We start from the raw sequence: 27,392 nt of genomic DNA, 5'->3' as shown, positions 1-27,392 counted from the left end.
GGGCATTGGTCTTCTCCATAGCTTCAGCTTCAGTGACAGTCAGCGATAGAGACAGGTAGGAGCCAGACATCAAACAAGGAAATGAGTCATCGGTATCATTGATTGACTTTCATAAAGTAACAAAATACAGTGCGGGAGGGAGGGGGGTTTCTCAGAAATCGTCATTGAGCCAATTCAGAGGCTATTGCCTCACATGGTGATTACTGCACATGCTAAAACTAAAATAATGTAAGAATCATAGAATCCCTACAGTACAGAAGGAGGCCATTCAGCCCATCAAATCTGCACTGACCACAATCCCACCCAGATCCTATTCCCACAACCCCACATATTTACCCTGCACATCTTTGGACTGTGGGAGGAAACCGGAGCACCCGGAGGAAACCCACACAGACACGGGGAGAATGTGCAAACTCCACACAGGGACTCAAGGTCAGAATTGAACGCGGGTCCCTGGCGCTGTGAGGCAGCGGTGCTAACCACTGTGCCACCGTGCAGCTAAGTTAGGATCTGACCAGGCTTCACTCTCACGGTTTCCCATGCCGGCTTATTTTCTGCGTTTCCGGGCCTCGGTCCTGTCACTTCTCAAAAATAAAGAAATTCAGTGTGATATTGAGCGTCACGGGACAGACTATGCAGAGCTATCCAATCCTGGCCCAGCTCCAGCGAGCATTTACCATCAGCTTCAGTGAAACCAGATCATCAAATTAGTTTTCATTGCTGATTGTTATCCGGTGACCCTCCAGTGCCCCTATGGTCTGAACACCCTCACTGGATCATGCATGTAAAATACTGAATGGAGTGAAATATACCACGGGGTTGTGGGATCTCACCTGTTGAGTTGTACTTCAGCAAAAAGCTACTTTAAGAGAGTTGAAGGGATGAAATTAGAGGGTTAGCAAATATTAGCAGAGGGTTCTTGTGTCAGATTTTGGGGTTATTTTGTGCAGTACCAAACACCATCTCTTATAAAACCTCTCTGTCAACTGGTGAATATTTACAAACGCCTAAAATCTGATAATGTCACAAGCCAAAAGCTCTTGAACACCCAGTACCCTCTCATTATCAATCCAGAACAAAGGACATTCAAAACAAGCCTCTCAACATCAAATAAAGTTGCTAAGTAAACATTTATTTAAAGAGGGTGTCTATGGAGTTTATCTGTTATTTATCAGATCAAGATTGTTTGATACAGGACTAAAAGATCCCTCTAGACCATTTTATAATAAGCAAACCGTTGACCAAATGGTTGTTGGGTGTCAGCCAGGCTTGATGGCTACACTCTCACCTCAGAGTCAGAACGTTGCCCGGAGCGGTAAGCATAAAATCTAAACCAAGTCTCCCGATGCAGTACTGAGGGAGTGCGGCATTGTTGAAGGTGCTGCCTTTACAATGAGACCTTAAACCGAGAGCTTTCCAGTGGAAGTTTGATTCTAAACCAGGAATAGAAGAATTCCCCTAATGCTCCAGCCAATCAGCACCACCTGAAAGGATGACTAATAAGTAATTCATCAGACTTGTTACTTAGGAGATTTTGCAACATGTTGGGCCCGAAAACGGGCGCGGAAATGTGGTAAAGTCGGGTGTGAGGCCATTAACGTGATCCGCGTCCGCGCAGATGGCCACTTTACCGAAACCCGGGAATGGCCGCGATTCACTTCGCGCCCAAAATGGGCGCAACAGCGATTTAAATGCTTTTGCATTTAAATTGAATTAATGAACTGCCCGCCCAACTTTATCAGCATTTCCCGCTTTACCACCGCGTTTGCCAATCTGGAATCGTGCCAAAATGAACCTGCGAAATAAAAGTCTGAATCAGGCGCTCCAGCTGCTGAAGAGCGAGTTCAGAGCTTCCAACAGCTCTCTGGCTCAGATCAGTGGTGGGGGAGGGGGGGGCGGGTCAGATCATTCTCTGGTTGAGAGGGGGGAGGGGAGTGAGGCCAGATCATTCTCTGGGGGGGTGAGGGGATGTGAGGCCAATTCGTTGTCTGGTGGGGTGGGGGGGAGAGAGGGGTGATCGTTGTCTGTTGGGGAGGGAGGAGGAGGTGGGTCAGATGTTCCTCTGGGGGGTGGGGGGAGAGGAGTGAGGCCAAATCGTTCTCTGGTGGGGGGGGAGGCCCGATCGCTCACTGGTGGGGGAGGGGCAGATGGATCTCTGATTGGGGGGGGGGCAGGGGGGTCCGCTGCCACTCTGCAGGCGATCAGTGGGGGGGGTGGGGTCAGGGTGTCATGATCAGTCTGGGTAGTGGGGGGAGTGGATAAGGGGGACAGTGATGTCTGTGGGGGCCATCGCTCCCGCTTTTCACTCTCGAGCCGCTTTCTCCGCTTTCTGCGGCCCGGGAGCGATCTGACACGGGCGCACTTTTTCAAATCTTTTTCTCACTGCGCATGCGCAGTTCAGAGCTCCGATCGTTTCGGGCGTGCTAAGCCCCGCCCACAGCGTGATTCAGACCCGCAATTTTTCTTTCAGGCTGAGTGCGTATGGGGGCGCCTGGAAGCAGGTCGGAGTCGGATCTGAATTGTGCCCAGATTCAGCACTTAGAATGAAAATGGTAAAATCAGGCCCATTGTGTTGCGTTTTTTTCAATTTATTTATTAGATGTGGGCGTCGCTGGCTGGCATCTATTGCCATTTCCTAATTGCCCTTGAACTGAGTGGCATGCTGGGCCATTTCAGAAGTGACCACATATTGCAGATCTGTTTTCAGGCCAGACAAGGTAAGCATGGCAGATTTCCTAAAGGACATTCGTGAACCAGTTGTGTTTGTACAACGATCAACAAGGCTTTTAGTTCCAGATTTTCTATCTGCCGTGGTGGGATGTGAACCTGGGTCCCCAGAGCATTATCCTGGGTTTCTGGATTACCAGTCCAGTGGTAATACCACTATGCCACCACCTCCTGAAGGTGCCATGACAATAGATTTCGGGTGGTCATACTGGCTCATCCCGCCGGTCGATTGGCATGGTGAGCCAGTAAGATCACAAGGGAGGAGACAACTCAGTTCGAGTACAATATCTCGCCTCTCACCATGATACCGGCTCTGGATTGCCTCGGAGAGGGCGTGAGGCTGATTTAAATATACAAATATTGACTTAAATATTATTAGTGAGCCCAGGACGGAATTCATTGGTCAAGGGCATGGGGGGAAGTGCCCATTGGGCAGTACAGGGTGGGCACTGCCAGCCTGGGACCGTGGCACTGTCAGCCTGGCATCCTGGCTGTGCCCACCAGGCACCCTGGCATTGCCCACCGGGGTGGGGCCTAAGAGGTGGGGGCGGGGCCTAAGGGGAGGCAGTGGGCCTTGAATGGGGAGACTGCGTGTAATCTGTAATCGGGGATCAACTGGGGAGGGTGAACTGGGGCAACGTTCAACCGGGGAGATGTGAATGGGAGCCGTGATCAGGGTGGCAGCGGGGCTGGTGAACTGGGAGCTGCAATGAACCGGGGGGGGTGGGGGGGGGGTGTGTGTGAATGAGAGCTGTGATCGGGGGGCTGGGGGTATGATCAGGAGTTGGGGAGAGTGTCAGATTCCCAGTGCATTAACTATGTACACTTTACACAGTGCGCTGGATTGTTATGTGCATGCGCAGTGGCAGCCTCTAGCTATCAGCAGCCGGCTTCCCAGCATGAATAGACTCCACCCACTCACCCTTCTGGCACGAATCACACTTTGCCTCAACTTTTTCTCGAAGTTCCATAAGATTTGAATTTTTCTCTCGCTGAAAAAATGGGCGCACTTCTTCCCTGTTTTCACTCTCGTTTGGCACTTTTTTTGGTAAGATCGCCCTCTTTGTGTCCTTACTTTAGATTTCCATCAGCTGCAATATTTTGCTTTTTGAACTATGATGCTGTACAGGTTTTAAGAAAAGAATTTTGAGATTTCCAAGAGGACTAACTGACAGAGAAGGCCACAGGTGGTGAAGTAAAGACCAGAAAATCAGTGCCATCTGCATGTTGGTCGCCCAATAACTGGCTCTCAATTGAGTAGCAACAGAACGCTGTGGTAAGTTCTGATGCAGCTCACTCTATTTGCCTTCTCTGATCTCTTAATCAGTCCTAATTAGCTTGATCCTGATTTTTCTAAGATGGCCAGAAATTTTGTTTGTATGTTCAAGATAACACAACACAGAATGTTTATCCTTCGGGGCAGGAGGGGTGAAGTGCGGGGAATTTCCTGTTTGTCCAAGCGACTGCAAACTTTTTTTGGGCACAAAGCTATTTTTGGAATGAAAATTTCCCAGCTTCCTCCTTCCCGTAATTGGAAGCAGCCGGTTTGGAACCGGGCCTCCTCCCAGCCATTTTCCCAGCATGCCGTTGCCCCTGACGACCTGGAGGTGGCTCTTCTCCAGCCTACGTTCACATCGGCAGATCTGCCAGGAACCTCAGCGAAGACATCTGATCCCACATCCTATTTTTATACGGGCTTTCCTTCCTCCCACTGCTTAAAACTTCATTTTAAAACCTATCCACCATAATTACTTTTTTTTCCCCAGGGATTATGGCCTGTAGCTTCGGCCAAATTGAGGCCTTTTTTTTTAACTATAGGAATTTGCTAAAATGTTGTTGCTGAGAATTTTTACATATGGAGAAGGAGCTCCTTCTCCACCAGTTTTCTACTTACCTACCTGAAGGGGAGAGTTTTGCCGGGTTATTGGGAAAGAGAAGAGGGACTGAAGCTAATTACATTGTTCCTTCAAAGAACTATCACAGGCATGATAGGCCGAATAGCCTCCTGTGCTGTAAAATTTTATTTTCTGTTTCCAAACATATTTCATGACAGTGGTATGCTCTGCATATTATGGTATATGAACTATTTTGGGGTCCTCATTTTGAAAATAACAAGTCGGATGATGTTTGGAAGGTGAAAGTTCATACTTCTATTTGAATGTCAAAGACCTGGACATCATTGAAATTGGTTTCAACAAATTAAAAGTTGTGTCACATTCTGGAGAGACATCCTGTGTATTGTGCAATCCTCCAGCTCCCAACCTTCTCATTATACTCTCAAAGCAGTACCATCTCTGACCTGTGAACTCCAACCCCTGCTGGTGTCACGGCACGTTTTGGAAAATTGTAAATCTTTGATTTTTGCGACACGCATTGAGTAGGGGCAAACTATTCCCCCACCGTCTAGTCCCTCCCATGAAGAGGTCATCTGAAAAGCAGCTATTTGAGCTTCCTGCTCCCAGGACTGAAGGCTGGATGGAGTGCAGGAGGGTTGCTGGCACTCGGGGAACCGGGGACAAAGTGACAGGGGCTTTTCCCTGACCATAGACAAGTTATGATGCTGAAGGAGTCCATTCAGCCCATCGTATCTGCACCAGTCCAAAAAAAAAGAGAGAAAATGTGCTAGCCTCTAATTTCAATCCCATTTTCCAGTGCCCGACAAAAGCACAAGGGGCGGCACGGTGGCACAGTGGTTAGCACTGCTGCCTCACAACACCAGGGATATGGGTTCGATTCCTGTTTGGGTCACTGTCTATGTGGAGTTTGCACATTCTTCCTGTGTCCGCATGGGTTTCCTCTGGGTGCTCCGGTTTCCTCCCACACCCCAAAAGATCTGCGGGTTAGATAGATTGGCCATGCTGAATTGCCCCTTAGTGTCAGGGAGACTAGCTAGGCTAAATGCACGGGGTTATGGGGATAGGCCTAGGTGGGATTGTGGTCAGTGCAGACTCGATGGGCCGAATGGCCTCCTTCTGCACTGTAGGATTCTATGATTCTATGATTGTAAATAAAGTATATGTTTGACAGCTCCCATGTCAAGGTGACATGTGATGATGTAGATAGATCTTTGCGATAGTGCTTTGGAATCATCTGTACAAGAAAGACTTGCAATCATGTAGTGCCTTTCACAGCATCAGTTAGGAGGCCTGACAGAGCCTCAACTCCTGTTTTTTCCATGTGGAGACGACAAAGCACCTTCAGTAACAAAACCTCAGTGCCGAACCGAAGCCCACACTGTGTTAAGTGGAACATATGACTGGTGTTCTAGGAATTTCGGGTGCTAAAAGAGAGTGGTGTGATTGGCCACCATGCATTTGCTTGGCTGGGGAGATGGAATGTGCCGTCCTTACTCTGGAGTGAAACCCAGGCAAGAGCTTTCACCCAGCCGCCATCTTGAATTTGCATTACGAACAGTGACTACACTTCAGAAAGTGCTTTCATTGGCTGAAAAGTGCCCTGAGGTCATGACCAGCCCTAAATAAATTCAAATGCATTAAGTTCTTTATTCGAAGCAGAAGGATTCTGTCTGGCTGACTGGGTGTCTCGACCTCTGACCCAGGATCCCTGGGAATTCTGGGACCTCAACAAAGTGAACAAACCCCAGTAACAATCCCACAGAGAGTCAGGAGTCAGTGTTAAATTTGTAAATCTCAAAACCGATCCGAGATCAGGACAATGTCTATTTGAATTCTATCTTCACAGAGCGTAGGAAGACACCAGGAATTAACGGATAGGGCAGAAGGTTCGAGCTTAGTGCTTTCATAGATTCATTGTGGATTTTTTCAGCTTATCCACCTCCACCTGCAACAAAAACATGAAAAAAAAACTGTTTTAAACAACACCTCTCATTTAGTTCTTTCTTTGTTGGAATTTATTGGCGTTCTGTTACTCACAGGGTAGAAACAGGCTACACTCCCTCTACCCACCTTCCCTCCCTCCAATTTTCCCCTCTCTCCTTTAGTGATAATGAGCTCCTCCTCTCACAGAGACCTCACTCGTACCCTCAGAGAGAGAGAGAGAGAGAGACAGCTCCTGGCTTTGTCCAGTCTGAAGTTTAACAACACCAGGTTAAAGTCCAACAGGTTTATTTGGTAGCAAAAGCTACACAAGCTTTCGGAGCCTTAAGCCCCTTCTTCAGGTGAGTGGGAATTCTGTTCACAAACAGGGCATATAAAGACACAAACTCAATTTACAGAATAATGGTTGGAACGCGAATACTTACAAGCTAATCAAGTCTTAAAGGTACAAACAATGTGAGTGGAGAGAGCACCAAGACAGGTTAAAGAGATGTGTATTGTCTCCAGACAGGACAGCCAGTGAGACTCTGCAAGCCCAGGCAAGCTGTGGGGATTACAAATAGTGTGACATGAACCAAATATCCCGGTTGAGGCCGTCCTCATGTGTGCAGAACTTGGCTATCAGTTTCTGCTCAGCGACTCTGCGCCGTCGTGTGTCGCGAAGGCCGCCTTGGAGAACGCTTACCCGAATATCAGAGGCCGAATGCCCGTGACCGTTCATGTCACACTATCTGTCATCCCCACAGCTTGCCTGACTTGCAGAGTCTCACTGGCTGTCCTGTCTGGAGACAATACACATCTCTTTAACCTGTCTTGGTGCTCTCTCCACTCACATTGTCTGTACCTTTAAGACTTGATTAGCTGTAAGTATTCGCATTCCAACCATTATTCTGTAAATTGAGTTTGTGTCTTTATATGCCCTGTTTGTGAATAGAATTCCCACTCACCTGAAGAAGGAGCTTAAGGCTCGGAAAGCTTGTGGCTTTTGCTACCAAATAAACCTGTTGGACTTTAACCTGGTGTTGTGAGACTTCTTACTGTGCTTACCCCAGTCCAACGCCGGCATCTCCACATTTTGTCCAGACTGCCACAGACACTGCTCGGCAGTGCCACTAGCAGGCCCAATCATGACACTACAAGTCTTGCTGGAACCTGCTGGAGCTTTAATCTGTTTAAAATCACAATGATGTGGAGATGCCGGCGTTGGACTGGGGTAAACACAGTAAGAAGTCTCACAACACCAGGTTAAAGTCCAACAGGTTTATTTGGTATCATGAGCTTTTAGAGCGTTGCTCCTTCTTCAGGTGAGTGAAGAGTTGTGTTCACAAACAGGGCATACATAGACACAGACTCAGTTTACAAGATAATAGTTGGAATGCAAGTCTTTACAGGTATACCTCTTTAACCTGTACTTAACCCTCTCTCCACTCATGGGCTCCTCCTGTTACTATTTCTTATTTTCTAAAGATCCACCATTGAATTGGATCATGTCTGGTCAGTTATTGAGTCTATCTGTCCCTCTTGGTTCCATGACTCCAAATATCCTTACCCAACAAACATCCGTCAAGCTCAGTTTTGACACTTACTCTCGCCTCAGTAGTTTCTTCAAGAGGAATGGTCCAGATTTCCACTACCTATTCTTATCATAATTCAGAGACGATAACTCTTGTAGGAGGTTTACCTGTAACGCATTTCGCTTCTTCCGCTCCTCTGCAATCTCTTCCCTCAAATCGGTTATATCTCTCCTGTGATGGGAAAGAGGGGACCACTTGATTAGCTGAAATCCAGTTAAATGTGTCCGACCTCACGCAACTACAAAGCAGCAGAGGTCAAAGGGCAATTTAACATCTCACTGACTGGTTCCTTTCTGCCTAAAGCTGGTCACAATGCCAGGGTGAATGGGTAGCTGTCCAATACTAGCACCATCATCCATCCTACCCTGCCCCCCCGCCCCTCCTCCCCACATCCAGACCTTCCTACACTGGCTGATTGACCTTGGGTGGTATCAGAGCTGAACCTAATGCTGCCATTACTCAGTGTCCGTACTTACTGGCATGGATCACTGGACAGCAATCGAGAGCAGCAAACCTGGCTAATTTTCCCTCTCTGAGGAATGAGGCCAATTGTAGCTGTTGTCACATCAGGTGAGACGGGAGCGCAGGGATTGAACCCCAGATTGTTGGTCAGATACAGAGCGGGCAGTTTATTCACTCATGGAGCGTCATTGGGATGCACTCTGGCTCCATTATGTCAGAAGTTTCTCTCCATTTTGTTTAGTCTCCGTGTCACTATGCCTCACCCTCCATACCAGCTTGATGAATTGGGTGGCACGGTGGCACAGTGGTTAGCACTGCTGCCTCACAGCGCTAGGGACCCAGGTTCGATTCCCGGCTTGATCACTGTCTGTGTGGAGTTTGCACGTTCTCCACGTGTCTGCGTGGGTTTCCTCCAGGTGCTCTGGTTTCCTCCCACAATCCTAAGATATGTGGGTTAGGTTGATTGGCCATGGTAAATTGTCCCTTGGTGTCAGGAGGATTAGCAGAGTTAGTACCTGAGTGAAAACAGGGTCTGGGTGGGATTGTGGTCGGTGCAGACTCGATGGACCGAATGGCCTCCTTCTGCACTGTAGGGATTCTATGATTCTATGATGCTGCACTCCCCTATTAATCAGTTTGATGATTCTGCACTCTTCAAGATGGCGCCAGAGGGTGGTGACCTCTTGCAAGCAGTCCCCAACACACCCTCTAATTCTATCTTTTACTCTCGTTCTATGCTTTTCAAATTGATTCTAACTCTTATAAACTCTGAAACATTCTATTTCAATCTCTTCAGTTCATGTACTGACCAACTAAGGACAACTTCTTCCCTGTTGCCATCAGACTTTTGAATGGACCAATCTTATATTAAGTTGATATTTCTGTACACCCTAGCTACACTATATTCTGCACCCTCTCCTTTCCTTCTCCCCTTTGTGCTCTATGAATGATATGTTTTGTCTGTATAGCGTGCAGGAAACAATACTTTTCACCGTATCCCAATAAATGTGACAATGATAAACCAAATCAAATCAAATCCTATTCCCGGTTTGATGATTCTGCACTCTCCTGTTCCCAGTTTGATGTTGATCGACTGTGTGATGATACCATGCTATTAATATATTTTATGTTTAAGGGGGACTGCTTTACCATTCAGTGTTTTGTTACATAGAGTCGGTTTGTCTGGAAGGAATGCAGTAGATGCTGGAAAGCAGGATAATTATTCATTTTATAACCATGTAAGTATTTATTTAGCAGAAGGCTTAATGGGCTTTTGTTGACAAAAAAAAGGGCCCCCGGGGTGTTTTTAATTAAAGTAATCGGTATAAAGGGTCATATTGTCATGTGATACTAGAAATGGGGGGAGCTTGGCTTATAGCAAAAAAAAGTTTCATTTTCATTTAAAAGAGCTGTTGCTGACTGGAACTGTTTAAAGAGGTCTGTTCTCTGGCTCTAAACAAGTCTCTCTCTAAAAGAACTTCTCTGAAGGCTCCAAGGCTGTTAACCAATGTAAAACAAGTATGCCTGGGCTTGCTAACTATGTTTAAATTGTGTTTTAAGTCTATAAGAGAGATATTGCTTAATTGGAACTGAAATGGCAATAAGTTAGAAAGTAAGAGTTGTTTCTTTTTATGTTTAAAAATTGTTCAATGGGTAAGAGTTAAACTGATTCATTTTGTTAGATTTATACTTAAACTGTGTAATGAATAAAACTTGTTTTGTTTTTAAAAAATCCCGAATTGATCAGTGGAATTACTCCTGAGGCAGCGCATCCTTTCCTTTCACATTTATGCCAAAATAGAAAAACTGTTGGTGTTCTGCTCTGGCACCCTAACAATTGTCTGCTGTTAGATGCAATAAGGTGTGGGAACAGTTTCTGAACATTGTTACTTACAAATGCAGATTCTTCACAAGGTCCAAGTTTAGTTGCAGACTTCGGACCTCTGCTCTCAGTGCTGCAAGTGATGTGGCCTTGTCCTCACTCTCTGCCACCCTCTGCTGTTTGTTTGATGAAACAGACATTGCTGTGCTTGGTTTGACAGCAGGCGTATGGAACATTCTTTTCGCGAGTGGCTCAGACAGTTGGTTGGTTGGAGCAGTCACCCTGGCCGGCATTGTCGGGTGTGGTGACCTCTTGACATCCTGCTACGGGCAGTTTAAGAAAAAGAGAGAATTAAATATGCTGATGGCGCTGTGTGTCCACAAGAGGGAATGAAAGCCAAGCAGAGGGGATTTACCTCAGAGCTTCTGGGGATGAGGGACTTCATTCACACGGAGACCCGAGAGAAACTGGGATTGTATAGCTTAGAGCAGAGAACATTAAGGAGAGATTTATCAGAGATGTTCACATTTGTGAAGTGTTTGAGTACAATAAAGAGAATGAAACTCTTTCCACTCGCAGGAGAATCCGGGAGGATGTGAGCTCAAGGTAATTATCCAAAGAATTGGGGGAAAATGAGGAGAATGGAATGAATTATCATAATCTGCAATTCTCTGTCTGAAACAGTGTTGGAAACTGCTTCAATAAAAAAAAATCCAATGGGAATTTTATAAATAATTTAAAAAGAAATCCTTGGGACTATGGGGATGATCTGGAGGAGGGGACGGAGTGTAGGGTAACGAAGTTTGCAGACGACACAAAGATAAGTGGAAAAGTGAATCGTGTGGAGGACGGAGAAGATCTGCAGAGAGATTTGGACAGGCTGAGTGAGTGGGCGAGGATATGGCAAATGGAGTATAACGTTGATAAATGCGAGGTTATACACTTTGGAGGAAATAATAACAAATGGGATTACTATCTCAATGGAAACAAATTAAAACATGCTACCGTGCAAAGGGACCTGGGGGTCCTTGTGCATGAGACGCAAAAGCCCAGTCTGCAGGTACAACAGGTGATCAAGAAGGCAAATGGGATGTTGGCCTATATCGCGAGGGGGATAGAATATAAAAGCAGGGATGTCTTGATGCACCTGTACAGGGCATTGGTGAGGCCGCAGCTGGAATACTGTGTGCAGTATTGGTCCCCTTATATGAGGAAGGATGTATTGGCATTGGAGGGAGTGCAGAGAAGGTTCACCAGGTTGATACCGGAGATGAGGGGTTTGGATTATGAGGAGAGGCTGAGGAGATTGGGTTTGTACTCGTTGGAGTTTAGAAGGATGAGGGGGGATCTTATGGAGACTTATAAGATAATGCGGGGGCTGGATAGGGTGGAGGCGGAGAGATTCTTTCCACTTAGTAAGGAAGTTAAAACTAGAGGACACAGCCTCAAAATAAAGGGGGGTCGGTTTAAGACAGAGTTGAGGAGGAACTTCTTCTCCCAGAGGGTGGTGAATCTCTGGAATTCTCTGCCCACTGAGGTGGTGGAGGCTACCTCGCTGAATATGTTTAAAGCGCGGATGGATGGATTCCTGATCGGTAAGGGAATTAAGGGTTATGGGGATCAGGCGGGTAAGTGGTACTGATCCACGTCAGATCAGCCATGATCTTATTGAATGGCGGGGCAGGCTCGAGGGGCTAGATGGCCTACTCCTGCTCCTATTTCTTATGTTCTTATGTTCTTATGAAAGAGCAGGGTATTGGAACTAATTGGATAGTTCTTTCAAAGAGCTAGCAGAGGCACAATGGGCCAAATGGCCTCATTCTGCGCTGCAAGATGCAGTGGTTGCCTCGGAGACGATTTGTAGTCAGTGCCATGTTGTGCCATGTGGTATGTTGTGCCAAGGCCTTTGCCAATGCAGCTCTGTTACCAGATGGACAAAGGCAGTAAGTGGTGACTCCTCCTGTGCGCTTCTCTCCTAGATTCAAATCCCAGTGTCTTCCTGCGCCTCTGTGGCCTTGTCCACGCTTGACTGCAAATTTCAGTCTTAAACTCCCCATTCTCCCATCCAGTGAGGAGCCTCTGGAACACTAACAAACTCCACCAGCTACCCTCGGGAGGAACACTGAAGAGGAAAAAACTAATGAAGAACGAGGAAGTGAACAAATTTTTAAAATCTCTTACTCATGTAAGTTCAACATTTCTCATAAAGCTAATCAGCTTACTGCAGGTACATGGTATTCAAGTTAAATCCCTCTGAAACCATCCAGTGTATTCCAACTCCACAATGCCAATGTCTAAAACAGGATTGCATATCTATATGGATGGCCACATAAAGTATGATCCCAACTCAACCCAACTCTCGCTCGGACTCTAATTTCGGGAAACATCTGAAGGAAACAGCTGCAAAGGTCAAAACCAGAAACAACCTATGGACCAAATGTGCTTGATCTATCTGGGGTGTTGTTGCCACAACATTCCCGACACATTCATGCACACACACATGCACACACATGTCACACACATGCACATCACACACACGCACAACATGCACACGCACGCATCACGCACACATACATCACACACACACACACATCACCGCACACACACATCACCGCACACACACATCACTCACATCACGCACACACATCATGTCGACGCTCAACTGAACGAAACAACGCACATCATAACTGAAACTCTCCATTCAACACTCCTCTCTGGCTTCCTGTCCTTGCGCACAGCACTCCCCCGCACACCTGCCAACTGACAACAACCCACAAACTGGTTGCAACTATCTGTGCTGCAACTCACTTAGCATTCCAGAATGACCTGTTCAACCCACTTGCTGCCCGCATTCCATCTCAATCTTCCTGAGATAGATCGACCGGCAGAAATCCTTTGGATCAGGGATGGGCACCAGGGGAAGTCACTAATAAGTTCCTTGTGACAAACCCCATCTGTCGAGTGGTTTTGAACTACCCCAGCGACTTGGTCCTCACTAAATAATCTCAGGGCAGGTCAGGGCCCCTGTGCAGCCAACCTCCACCACCGGGGCCTCGATATAAATCCCTCGTGGAGAGACACAAGCAATGCTGCACATTACCAGAGAATGTCCCTCGCTAGACTAAGTTGCAGACTAATTGCCTTAAACTCACCAGGCGAGGAGGCAATCACTTGGCTTTGGGAATTTGCAATCACTAAATACAGGACAATAACAGTAATCAGACTTCTCGCCAGCAGCATTTGCAGATCACCTCCCAGATCATCTTTGACCTTTGAGGGACCTGCTGTCCTTAGTCTCTCAGGGTCCCCATCAGCTGTGGGACATTTGCTGGGATCAGCTGAGGTGGGGAAGGGGAGGTTTGGGAGGTGCGTGTACCTGGGATTCTAACCCTGCTCAGAAACTGGTTTTGGACTGAGGGAAATAAGTGACTTTGGGAGGAAAACCCCAACAAAATCAATATATTATTTTGTAAATTTAAAAAATCGATGCTGTTGCACATTTTTTGCTCACAGACCTCACTTCCTGTTATCACTGATTTTATGTTGTGCTTCTGTCATCAACATTTGACACAGTAAGGACATAAGAAATAGGAGCAGGAACAGACCATACAGCCGATTCAGCCTGTCCAGCTATTCCATATGGTCAGAACTGCTGAAACCAGAGACATGTTGCTGAAGTTTTTCATCTTGCACTCATCAGGACAAATGCAAGAATGCCAAATTTCAAATAATCACAACAATTTATATTGCAATAACAAAGGGTACTGATTGGCCAAGACATTGTCAAGGAGCTTGGATGCTTTACAAGCTGGATGCTTGCAAAGTGATTTGCACACTTGCAAAACAATGGGCTCGATTTTACCATCGCGTTGCGCCCATTTTCGGGCACGAAAACTTGGTAAAGTTGGGCATGAGGCGAGTAATGTGATCCGCGCCCGCCTCCGCGCTGGTTCCCCCTTTACCAAGGCCCGAAAATGGCCGCGACCAGGACCGCGCCCAAAACGAGCATGTTGGCCATTTAAATGCATTTGCATGCATTTAAATTGACTTAATAGGCTGCCCGCCCAACTTTACCGCCACTTCTCCCTTTACCACCGCGTTCGCCAATCCAGAATTGGCGTGAAACAGCATGCTCCATAAAAGTCTGATTTGGGCACTCCAGTTAGTGGGTACTGAGTGTCCGATGGTTCTTGCTTGAGATCGGTCGAGGGGGTGGGGGGGGGTGGGGTGGTGGGATGGTGGGTCTGCTGCCCCTCTGTCTGTGATCAGTGAGGGGGAAGGAGGGGTCTGCTGTCACTCTGCCTGAGATCAGTGGGGGAGAGGGGCCCGCAATCGGTCTGGGTGGTGAGGGGTGGGAGGATAAGAGGGTCAGTAATGTTGTGGGGCTGGGGTCATGTCTGTGGGGACCAGGGGGAGGCATTATCCGGCCCGGGAGGGATGTGGCAGGGGAGACGCATTCTATCATTTTTTTCTGCGCATGCGCAGTTGGAGGTTCTAATCGGAGCTGCAGGATTTCAGGCGCATTAAACCCCACCCAGAGGCTTCTGCAATACGATTCAGAATCGCTGATATTTTTGCAGGCAGAATGCGTATGGGGGCGCCTGACAACAGGTCTAAAAGTCGGATCTGAAACATTCCCAGATTCATTCCCAGCACTTAGAATCAAAATGGTAAAATAGGGTCCAAAATGTCCACTGCTAGACGTGACTCCCCAACTGGGCAGCACTAGATGATCAATCCTGAGTGTGTTGGTAAGGACACTAACAGCCAATTTAAAATTATCAATTGAGTTTGTAGTGTGGCTCATTTAAGCTTGTGTTCACACACAGGGACTCTGTAATTCACTGTAAACAAAAGGAATATGTTCAACCCTTGTGCCTTTTAGAATCACTACAGTGCAGGAGGCCATCCGGCCCATTGGGTCTGCACCGAACACACTCGCATCCAGGCCCTATCCCCATAACCCCACACAGTTATCCTAGCTAGTCCCCCTGACACTAAGGGGCAATTTATCATGGCCAATCAACCTAACCTGCACATCTCTGGTCTGTGGGAGGAAACCGGAGCACCCAGAGGAAACCCACGCAGACACGAGGGGAATGTGCAAACTCCACACAAATGGTCACCCGAGGCTGGAATTGAACCTGGGTCCCCGGTGCTGAGAGGCAACAGCGCTAACCACTCTGTCATTTTTTAAATTGCTTGGGGAGCCGAGAGTTTCCCGTAGCTCTCTCCATTGTAGCACCTCAGCCAATCAGAGTTGACTTATCAGCTAATGAGCATCCTCTTCCCTTGTAGTATAAATTGTTGTGATAGTTTGAAATTTGGCATTCTTGGGTTTGTCCTGATAAGTGTAAGCCGAAAAGCTTCAGCAACATGTCTCTCTTTTCAGCAATATCATGGTTCACCTTCTGCCTGCTCCCCATATCCCTCAATACTTTGAAAGACCAAAACCTGAGCACCCAAACCATAAAAATTTGCAATGATGGAACACACACAACCAAGAGCAGAAAATTCCAAAGATTCACAGCTTTTTGAGTGAAGAAATTTCTCCTCATCTCAGTCCAAAATGATTGACCCCTTATCTTAAGACTGTTTTAGCTTCCCTAGCCAGGTGAAACAGCCTCTCAGTGTCTACCCTATAAAACCCCTGCAGAATCTCCCAAGTTTCAATAAGATCGCCTCTCAATCTTCCCAACTCCAGAGAGTATAGCCCCAATTCTCCCAGCTTTTCACCTAAGGGACCAATCAGGTGAAACCTCTCTGTACTTCCTTAGATGTGGTGACCAAAACTGTACTCCAGATGTGATCTGACCAAAGCTCTGCATTAAGACTTCCCTATTCTGGTACTCCAATCCACTTGTAGTCAGTTACAATGGAAATTCCCTATGTAAACAGAGGCTGGACAGAACAGTGGCCACAAGTTCATAGAATCATAGAATCCCTACAGTGCAGAAGGAGGCCATTCGACCCATCAAATCTGCACCAACCACAATCCCACCCAGGCCCTGTTTCCGTAACCCCACATATTTACCCTGCTAATCCCCTGACACTAGGGTCAATTTAGCATGGCTAATCAACCTAACCCACACATCTTTGGAGTGTGGGAGGAAACTGGAGCACCCAGAGGAAACCCACGCAGAAACTGGGCGGCACAGTGGTTAGCATGGCTGCCTCACAGTGCCAGGGACCCGGGTTCAATTCCAGCCTCGGGTCAGTGTCTGTGCGGAGTTTGCACATTTTCCCCATGTCTGTGTGGGTTTCCTCCGGGTGCTCCGGTTTCCTTCCACAGTCTGAAAGATGTGCCGGTTAGGTGCATTGACCCGAACAGGCGCCGGAGTGTGGCGATTAGAGGAATTTCACAGTAACTTCATTGCAGTGTTAATGTAAGCCTTACTTGGGACTAATAAGTAAACTTCACTTTTCTTTACTTTTTATTTAATTTTAACGTGCAAACGCCACGCGCATAGTGACCCGAGGCTGGAATTGAACCCAAGGCAGCAGTGCTAACCATCATGCCACCATGCCGCTCCAAGCTCCCTTGTATCATGTGCCATTGTGTGTTCTTCATCAAGAAATCCTCCCATACCAGACAAAAACTGAAGGAGATTAAAATATCTGGTGAGGTCCTAATATATTATGCTGCCTTTCCCTTTCGGACTTAGTTCCCAGTGTTTTGTTCTCTTAAAATGTGGTCTGACATTTGGAATCATCTCCCACGCGAGCGGTGGGAGCTGCAAAGAGCCCAGAGACAAGTGGGAGACTCACGATAGGTGAAGCAGCAAACTGGGTGGGTGGCCTACGCCCCTTGGGTTTGGGTCTGTCTGTTGTCGGGTGCCTCAGCTTCTCTGTCGATCCAGCCAGCGTGTCAAAGTTCACCGAATCTGAGAACGGAAGGCAAATAAAAAAAATAAAGTAAAAGTTTATTTATTAGTCACAAAGCCGGCTTACATCAACACTGCGATGAAGTTACTGTGAAAATCCCCTAATTGCCACACTCTGCCACCTGTTTGGGTACACTGAGAGAGAATTTAGCATGGCCAATGCACCTAACCAGCACGTCTTTCGGAATGTGGGAGAAAACCGGAGCACCCGGACGAAACCCACGCAGACACGGGGAGAATGTGCAGACTCTGCACAGACAGCGACCCAAGCCGGGAATCGAACCCGGATCCCTGGCGTTGTGAGGCAGCAACGTTAACCACTGTGCCACCGTACGGTTTTTAACTCACAGGGTTTCCTGGGAGAGGATCGCCAGTTGAATATTGGCTGTTATCTGGTGGGAATTTTGAGAAGAGTTCCTTTGAGAAATACATGCCTGAGTGGTCACGTCATATCAGCTCCGCTGTAAGGCATTGCCGTCCCCTTAATCACATGTTTCAAATACACTGTCTTAGAAGCAACGTTAACTGCAACTGTCATCAATAGAAACATATTCTTTGAAACTAAAATCCTACGATGAATCCCCAGTGCACTACTGACAGAAGTGGAGGTGGAGGTGCCGTTTTCTGGATGAGAGCGGAGTTTTCCCATCCCGCTCTCCATGGGAATCGTAGCAGGCGGGACAGGACCATGCAAAGGTCCGTTGACCTTGGGTGGGATTTTCCAGCCTCGCAATGAGCGCGGATGGAAAATCCCGCCCCAGATGTTAAGCTGAAGCCCTGTCTCTCCTATCAAGTGGATGTAAAAGATTCTCATGAAACGCCATTTTGAAGCAAAAGTTTTCCCAGGTGCCCTGGCCAATATTTATCCCTCAACCAACTGGATCAGATTATCTGGTAATTTATAACATTGTTGCTTGTGTGAGCTTGCTGTGTGCAAACTGGCTGTGCACATTGTAACAATGCCAGTTAATTCCGTGTTAATTCCATCTACTTGCAGGCAGGTGATGAGCATTAACTTTACTCTCTGTGAATAGGAAGACAAAAATTGCGGTTGTTTGGTTAGGAGGTGTGTGCTTGCAATATATTACTCTGCGAATAAATATAAAAGTGTGTAAAGATGGGCTCCAGTTGTCTGCTTTCTGCAATAGAACAGTGACTACACTTGAATAAGCACTTCATTGGCTGCAAAGTGATTTGGGACATCTTGCTGTCTTGGAAAGCACTATGTAAATGTGAATAAATGTAGCTAACAAAAGGTTTGGTCAAAGGGGCAAGTTCCAAGGAGTATCCAAGGAGAGAGAGGAGGAGAGGGGGAAATTCAGGGTCTTAGACCAAGGTAGCCGAAGGCATGACTCCCGCATTGGCAGAGTGTTAAAAATCAGTGACGTACAAGAAGGCAGAATTTTAAGAGCACAGAAATCTGGGAGAACGTAGGGCTGGAGGAGGTTACAAAGATTAGGAGGAGTGAAACGTGTGTTCTGGAAATTTTGGTGTTGAAAATGTGTAAAGTCTGCAAACTGTTATTAGCTTTGCTTCTCATTTATCAACAACTCCAGGACCCGAGTCCAATTCAACCTCAATCAAAGGGGCTGGCTGCCTTGTCAACCAGGGCTTGAATTGCAATGGACACCTCGCCATTTTTCCACCCACAAAAATTGTATTTTTGCATAATTCCTTTCTCTATTTTTGAAACTGGCACTGGGTTAGAGACGCCGCGGAGGAGTTAGAAGGGGATATCACGACCTGAATGCTTGCATTCCTAACCACTTTGGCTCTCTATCTGCTGAGAGGCTTCAATGCCGGTTGTTTGAAAGTACTTTGCAACCAACGGGCTACTTTGGAAGTGTTGTAAGGTAGGAATGGACCTACCTTATGTTAAGTTGATCTTTCTCTACACCCTAGCTATGATTGTAACATTCTGCACTCTCTCCTTTCCTTCTACACTGTTCTAAGGTAGGAAACTCCAAAATCCGACAAACTGCGAATGTGATAAGTGTTGACCGAGGGAGGGTGTTGGTTGGGGGTCTTCATCTGGTCTGTTTCTTTGAGCAGACAGGACCTTGGTTTAACATCTCATAGAATCCCTACAGTGCAGAAGGAGGCCATTCAGCCCTTGGGGTCTGCACCGACCACAATCCCACCCAGGCCCCATCCCCATAACCCCACACATTTACCCCGCTAATCCCTCTAACCAATGTATCCCAGGACACTTAGGGGCAATTTAGCTTGGCCAACCCAAACATCTTTAGACTGTGGGAGGAAACCGGAGAACCCGGAGGAAACCCACGCAGACACAGGGACAACATTTCAGCCAAAAGATGACACCTCTGACAGTGCAGCACTCCTTTAGTACGTATTAAAGTGTCAGCCCAGTCTCTATGCCCAACCTCTGGGGCTAACTCCTGAACTGATTACCTGCTGATTCAGTGCGAGTGTTACAACCGAGCCACACTCAGCATATGATTGCACATGTCACATGTATATGATTACTGATGCTCGATTTACAACAATACAGACAAGTGGTTTTTGATGGAGCCTGTTTCAGAGAAATGCTGAGTATAAAAACTACTTCCGAATTGCTGCCCTTTTATTCCTACTAGCTATCAATGCATATACCTAAACACCAATCTAGCAGCACTGTTTACTGCCAACTCTACACTTTCAAATTTACAAGAAAAAAACTTGCATTTATACAGCACCTTTCCTAACCACAAGCTGTTCTAAAGCACTTTACAGTCATTTAAATACTTTGAAAGTGTAGTCACTGTTTTAATGTAAGAGATGCAGCAGCTGATTTGTGCACAGCAAGCTCCCACACGCAGAAGTATGATAATCATAGAATCCATACAGTGCAGAAGGAGGCCATTCGGTCCATCGAGTCTGCACCAGCTCTCCGACAGAGCATCTTATCCAGGCCCAACCCCCACCCTATCCCCGTATTCCCCTTAATTTACACTCTTGGGACACTAAGAGACAATTTAGCATGGCCAATCCACCTAATCTGCGCATCTTTGGACTGTGAGGGGAAATGATGATTGGGTCGTTTGTTTTAGTGATTTGATTTAATTTGATTTGTTATTGTCACATGTATTAGTATAGAGTGCAGAGCATTGTTTCTTGCGAGCTATACAGACAAAACATACCATTCATAGAGACATAGGGGAGAAGGAAAAGAGAGGGTGCAGAATGTAGTGTTACAGTCATAGCTAGGGTGTAGAGAAAGCTCAGCTTAATATAAGGTAGGTTCATTCAAAAGTCTGATGCAGCAGGGAAGAAGCTGTTCTTGAGTCGATTGGTACGTGTTTTCAGACTTTTGTACCTTTTTTCCTGACAGAGGAAGATGGAAGAGAGAATGTCCAGGGTGCGTGGGGTCCTTGATTATGCTGCTTTGCCGAGGCAGTGGGTTGGTTGAGAGCTAAATATTGGATACTGGGTAGAACGCCCATACTCCTCTTCGAAATAGCGCCATGAGACCTTCTGTGTCTCCCTATGAGGCAGCAGTGCTAACCACTGTGCCATCATACTGCCCTCCATGCGCCCCTGCCCATGCATTCTCCATAGCCACTCACTCAGTATCCACTATGTACAATCCTCAGGACCCTACAATTATAATGGGAATTATTTTAAAATCATTGACGGGGGGAGGCAGGGAATGAAACCTCGAAAATTCAAATATAACCCTGAATTCAAACACGCTGTTAGCGGCAAAGAACCTGCGGCATAATAAGCACATATATGTAGAGGAAGTTTAGATGTTTTTATGCATAAGTATATTGAATGTACAATTATAAAATCCTCCAGAATGTATGTGTGAACCACTGGAGGATGACTAGCTGCTAGATCAAACAATGTCAATACCTTAACCATGAAAGCTGCAGTGTTGAACAACCAATACCATAGTGAGTGGCTGTAAGGTCAAGCTGGGATCTGACCACATGATCAGTAGGGGACTCTGATGAATATACCAAACCACAAGGATAGAACAAACTGCAGAGTCACGCCAAAATCTCCCAGCAAAGCATGTGTGTCCGAGCTGGAGGACATAACACGATAAGGGCAGGGAAGATAGCATAAGTTTGTTGCTTCAATCTAGTGGGAACAGGATGGTATGAAATTTGCATTCCGGTTGGGAACACTACTTAGTAAATGCAGGGAGGACGTAATTTGTTACATGGCTAGGTGGAGAGATAAAGCCATCCTGACTCAAAGGATAGAATTCACAGTTAATGACCAAGCTCGGGACAGGAACAAGAGGAGATAATGACCTGCTTAGCAGAAATACCCACTGAACCCACCCAAAGCAATAAATGATGAACTAGCTATTTGTCACCAAGGTGTCAGGGATAACTGCTGATCACTCAGCCACCCCCACTTTGACTAATAGCCATTTCTGTTGGATCAAGGGGATAATGTGCAGTTACCAACTCAATACTGGTATCTGATTGGAAGTGTGCAAAGCAACAGATTTGATCAGCATGTCTACATACTGCACAATGCAGTATAAAGAACAAAGAACAAAGAACAATACAGCACAGGAACAGGCCCTTCGGCCCTCCAAGCCTGCGCCGCTCATGTGCCCAACTCGACCATTCGTTTGTATCCCTCTATTCCCAGTCTGTTCATGTGGCTATCTAGATAAGTCTTAAACGATCCCAGTGTGTCTGCCTCAATCACCTTGCTTGGGAGTGCATTCCACCCTCTGTGTAAAATACGTCCCCCTGACATCTGTGTTGAACCTTGCCCCCCTCACCTTGAACTGTGACCCCTTGTGTTCGTCACCTCCGACCTGGGAAAAAGCTTCCCACTGTTCACCCTATCTATGCCCTTCATAATTTTATACACCTCTATTAGGTCGCCCCTCATCCTTCGTCTTTCCAGGGAGAACATCGCCAGTTTACCCAATCTCTCCTCATAGCTAAGACCCTCCATACCAGGCAACATCCTGGTAAACTTTTTCTGTACTCTCTCCAAAGCCTCCACGTCCTTCTGGTAGTGTGGTGGCCAGAACTGGACGCAGTATTCCAAATGTGGCCTAACCAACGTTCTATACAGCCACAACATCATATGCCAACTTTTATATTCTATGCCCCGTCCAATAAAGGCAAGCATGCCATATGCCTTCTTCACCACCCTCTCCACCTGTGCTGCCATCTTTAAGGATCTGTGGACTTGTACACCCAGGTCCCTCTGTGTGTCTATACTCCTGATGATTCTGCCATTTATTGTATAGCTCCCCCTTACATTAGATCTACCGAAATGCATCACTTCGCATTTAGCTGGATTAAATTCCATCTGCCATTTCTCCGCCCAATGTTCCAGCCTATCTATATCCTGCTGTATTCTCTGACAATGTTCATCACTATCCGCAACTCCAGCAATCTTCATGTCGTCCGCAAACTTACTGATCACACCAGCTACATCTTCCTCCAAATCATTTATATATATCACAAACAGCAGAGGTCCCAGTACAGAGCCCTGCGGAACTCCACTAGTCACAGACCTCCAACCGGAAAAAGACCCTCCACTGCTACCCTCTGTCTTCTATGGCTAAGCCAGTTCTCCACCCATCTAGCTAGCTCACCTTTTATCCCGTGAGATTTAACCTTTTGCGCCAGCCTGCCATGAGGGACCTTGTCAATCGCTTTACTAAAATCCATATAGACGATATAAATCAGATATGGAGTAAAGTTCCCTCTACACTGTTCCATCGTACATTCCTAGTGCTTGCTTTGATGTTTGAGTTTGATTGAGTGTAGGGGCTTAATGAGCTGTGTCGGCACCCTGGGCTGCAGATCCAATTACATGAAACATCATGCTGCCACCATTTTGGTACTGGGTAATGAACCAGGCCAGGTGTTAGATTTGGAGGTAGGTGAGCACTTTGGTGACAGTGACCACAATTCGATTACGTTTACTTTAGCAGTGGAAAAGGATAGGTATATACCAAAGGGCAAGAGTTACAGCTGGGGGAAAGGAAATTATGATGCGATTAGGCGAGATTTAGGTGGCATAGGTTGGGGAAGGAAACTGCAGGGGATGGGCACAATTGTAATGTGGAGCTTGTTCAAGGAACAGCTACTACGCGTCCTTGATAAATATGTACCTGTCAGGCAGGGAGGAAGCAGACGTGGTTTACTAAGGAGGTTGAATCTCGTGTGAAGAGGAAGAAGGAAACTTATGTTGAGATGAGACGTGAAGGCTCAGTTAGGGCGCTTGAGAGTTACAAGTTAGCCAGGAAGGACCTAAAGAAAGAGTTAAGAAGAGCCAGGAGGGGACATGAGAAGTCTTTGGCAGGTAGGATCAAGGAAAACCCTAAAGCTTTCTATAGGTATGTCAGGAGTAAAAGAATGACTAGGGTAAGATTAGGGCCAGTCAAGGACAGGAGTGGGAAGTTGTGCGTGGAGTCTGAAGAGATAGGAGAGGCACTAAATGAATATTTTTCGTCGGTATTCACACTGGAGAGGGACAGTGTTGTTGAGGGGAGTACTGAGATGCAGGCTGTTGGACTGGATGGGATTGATGTTCATAAGGAGGAGGTGTTAGCAATTCTGGAAAGGGTAAAAATAGATAAGTCCCCTGGGCTGGATGGGATTTATCCTAGGATTCTCTGGGAGGCTAGAGAGGAGATTGCAGAGCCTTTGGCTCTGATCTTTGGGTCGTCATTGTCTACAGGAACAGTGCCAGAAGACTGGAGGATAGCAAATGTTGTCCCCTTGTTCAAGAAGGGGAGTAAGGACAACCCTGGTAATTATAGACCGGTGAGCCTTACTTCTGTTGTGGGCAAAGTATTGGAAAGGATTATAAGAGATAGGATTTATAATCACCTGGAAAGGAATAATTTGATTAGGGATAGTCAGCACGGTTTTGTGAAGGGTAGGTCGTGCCTCACAAACCTTATTGAGTTCTTTGAGAAGGTGACCAAAGAGGTGGATGAGGGTAAAGCGGTTGATGTGGTGTATATGGATTTCAGCAAAGCATTTGATAATGTTCCTCATGGTAAGCTTTTGCAGAAAATACGGACACATGGGATTGAGGGTGATTTAGTGGTTTGGATCAGGAATTGGCTAGCTGTAAGAAAACAAAGGGTGGTGATTGATGGGAAATATTCATCCTGGAGTTCAGTTACTAGTGGTGTACCGCAAGGATCTGTTTTCGGACCACTGCTGTTTGTCATTTTTATCAATGACTTGGATGAGGGCGTGGAAGGATGGATTAGTAAATTTGCGGATGACACTAAAGTCGGTGGAGTTGTAGACAGTGCGGAGGGAAGTGGCAGGTTACAGAGGGACATAGATAAGCTGCAGAGCTGGGCTGAGAGGTGGCAAATGGAGTTTAATGAGGAAAAGCGTGAGGTGATTCACTTTGGAAGGAGTAACAGGAATACAGAGTACTGGGCTAATGGTAAGATACTTGGTAGTGTGGATGAACAGAGGGATCTGGGTGTCCATGTGCATAGATCCCTGAAAGTTGGCACCCAGGTTGATAGGGTTGTTAAGAAGGCGTACGGTGTGTTAGCTTTTATTGGTAGAGGGATTGAGTTTCGGAGCCAGGAGGTCATGCTGCAACTGTACAAAACTCTGGTGTGCCGCATTTGGAGTATTGCGTACAGTTCTGGTCGCCATATTTTAGGAAAGATGTGGAAGTGTTGGAAAGAGTGCAGAGGAGATTTACCAGGATGTTGCCTGGTATGGTGGGAAAATCGTATGAGGAAAGGCTGAGGGGCTTGAGGTTGTTTTCGTTAGAGAGAAGAAGGTTAAGAGGTGACTTAATAGAGGCATACAAGATGATCAGAGGATTAGATAGGGTGGATAGTGAGAGCCTTTTTCCTCGGATGGTGTTGGCTAGCACGAGGGGACATAGCTTTAAATTGAGGGGTGAGAGATATAGGACAGATGTTAGAGGTAGGTTCTTTACTCAGAGAGTAGTAAGAGCGTGGAATGCCCTGCCTGCAGCAGTGGTGGACTCGTCAACGTTGAGAGCGTTCAAGTGGTTATTGGATAAACATATGGATGATATTGGAATAGTGTAGATTAGAGGGGCTTTAGATTGGTACCACTGGTCGGCGCAACATCGAGGGCCGAAGGGCCTGTACTGCGCTGTAATGTTCTATCTTCTATGTTCTATTACTCTTACCTGTATCACTGGTCCTGTCTGTGGCTGATTTGTTGTGCTCCTGAGGAAGGAGACCTTGTTCTCCATTAACTCTGTAAAGAAAAACATTTGTGAACGTCATCCCTTCAACATCCCACTGCCTGTGCTTCGTCTTAAAAAATGAAGAAGCGAAGCTTTATGATGTAAACCTGCTCCTTATTTTGAACATCTCCACCTCTGACATTCTCTTCCTTCCCCTAATGCATGCTGGGGAGGGATTTCACACAAGCCTATCAAATGGAGACCAATTTCTCACCAGGGATTTCTGATGGCCAGTCCTGGTTTTCCTGAGGTCAGTGCTTCCTGATACAAGACCCTTCTCGCAGCACCCCCCAAACCCCATCATCACCAAATGCCCTACTGATACTTTGGCAACATGTGTCAACGGCACATTGGTTGGAGAGGGATGGTGGACTCTCTCTGTGGTCACGGCTGTGCACAAAATAATCAAGAGGTGGCTTTCTCGCTGGCCCTGAGGAAAGGTAAAACCATCTGTGGAAAGATTTATTTTTCAAAGCTCTCACTTAATTCCTTTTGTGATTGTTTTAAAATTGGTGAGCAGTGGAGGAAATCAAGTTTAAGTTTAGGTATTAGTGTCATAAGTAAGCTTACATTAACACTACAATGAAGTTACTGTGAAAATCCCCTGGTCGCCACACTCCGGCACCTGTTGTGAGTGACTTGGAGGGAAACCTCCAGGTGGTGGTGTTCCCATGCGTCCAATGTGGAGGAGAACTGATTCATCATCTGAAGGGGTATGGTCCATGGTGATCAAGAGTCGATGTTGAGGACTCCCAGGGTCTGATAAGAAAATAGGAACATTGGGACAGGATTCTGACCACTTAGCCCCATAAAGCTTCCCCACACCTTTCAATGGGACCATGGCTGATCTGCATCCAACCTGGATATTTGATTTGATTTGATTCATTATTGTCACATGTATTAGTATACAGCAAAAAGTATTGTTTCTTGCGTGCTATACAGACAAAGCATACTGTTCATAGAGAAGGAAAGGAGAGAGTGCAGAATATAGTGTTACAGTCATAGCTAGGATGTAGAGAAAGATCAACTTAGTGCAAGGTAGGTCCATTCAAAAGTTTGATGGCAGCAGGGAAGAAGCTGTTCTTGAGTCGGTTGGTACATGACCTTTGTATCCTTTTCCCGACGGAAGAAGGTCTGGGGTGCATGGGGTCATTAATTATGCTGGCTCTTTTCTGAGGCAGCAGGAAGTGTAGACAGAGTCAATGGATGGGAGGCTGGTTTGTGTGATGGACTGGGCAACATTCACGACCCTTTGTAGTTTCTTGCAGTCTTGGGCAGAGCAGGAGCCATACCAAGCTGTGATACAACCAGAAAGAATGCTTTCTGTGGTATATCTGTAAAAACTGGTGAGAGTTGTAGTGGACATGCCAAATTTCCTTAATCTTCTGAGAAAGTAGAGGCATTGGTGGGCTTTCTGAACTATAGTGTCGGCATGGGGGTGATCTGGACACCTAAAAACTCGAAGCTCTCGAACATTTCTACCTGCTTTTATGACATATCCTTTAACTAAATCTATCAATTCCAAAATTAAAGTTAGCAGTGGATCAAGCATTCATTCTTTTTTGAAGAAGAGAGTTCCAAATTGCACCCGTTGTCTAGAAATGTTTCCTAAATTCACTCCCGAAAGGTCGGATTCTAGTGTTTAGACCATGCCCACTTGTCCAGGATTCCCCAACCAATGGTTTATTTCTATCTATCTTTCTCATTCCCTATAATATTTTCAAAATGTTGATTTAATCACTCTATAAACTCCTAAATTCCAGGGAATACAATCCTAGTTTGTATAATCTGTCCTCATAATTTAAAGGTAATCATGATGTGGAGATGCCGGCGTTGGACTGGGGTGAACACAGTAAGTGTTTTAACAACACCAGGTTAAAGTCCAACAGGTTTATTTGGTAGCAAATGCCATTAGCTTTCGGAGCGCTGCTCC

The 27,392-nt window shown here is 46.3% G+C and overlaps 1 protein-coding gene across 5 annotated transcripts in view; it reads right to left on the bottom strand.

Annotated features, from left to right (window-relative positions):
- Window positions 1–4,690: 4,690 nt before the first annotated feature.
- sh3d21 (SH3 domain containing 21) overlaps window positions 4,691–27,392 on the bottom strand; it is a 126,796-nt gene continuing 104,094 nt past the window's right edge. For 3 of the 5 annotated variants that reach the window (XM_078237773.1, XM_078237774.1, XM_078237776.1), the window contains 5 exons: window positions 25,400–25,470; window positions 17,151–17,266; window positions 10,455–10,705; window positions 8,206–8,269; window positions 4,697–6,528 (listed from right to left, as the gene is read on the bottom strand). In XM_078237773.1, coding sequence (XP_078093899.1) covers window positions 6,487–6,528; window positions 8,206–8,269; window positions 10,455–10,705; window positions 17,151–17,266; window positions 25,400–25,470 — 544 coding nt within the window. In that variant the 3' untranslated portion in view covers window positions 4,697–6,486. Of the gene's footprint in view, window positions 6,529–8,205; window positions 8,270–10,454; window positions 10,706–17,150; window positions 17,267–25,399; window positions 25,471–27,392 lie in introns of all 5 variants that reach the window. The other 2 variants (XM_078237775.1, XM_078237777.1) reach the window with 1 other exon arrangement.

This window comes from Mustelus asterias, chromosome 21 (genome assembly GCF_964213995.1).
Source record: "Mustelus asterias chromosome 21, sMusAst1.hap1.1, whole genome shotgun sequence".
Classification (NCBI taxonomy): Eukaryota; Metazoa; Chordata; class Chondrichthyes; order Carcharhiniformes; family Triakidae; genus Mustelus; species Mustelus asterias.
This window is presented reverse-complemented; position numbering and strand designations above follow the sequence as displayed.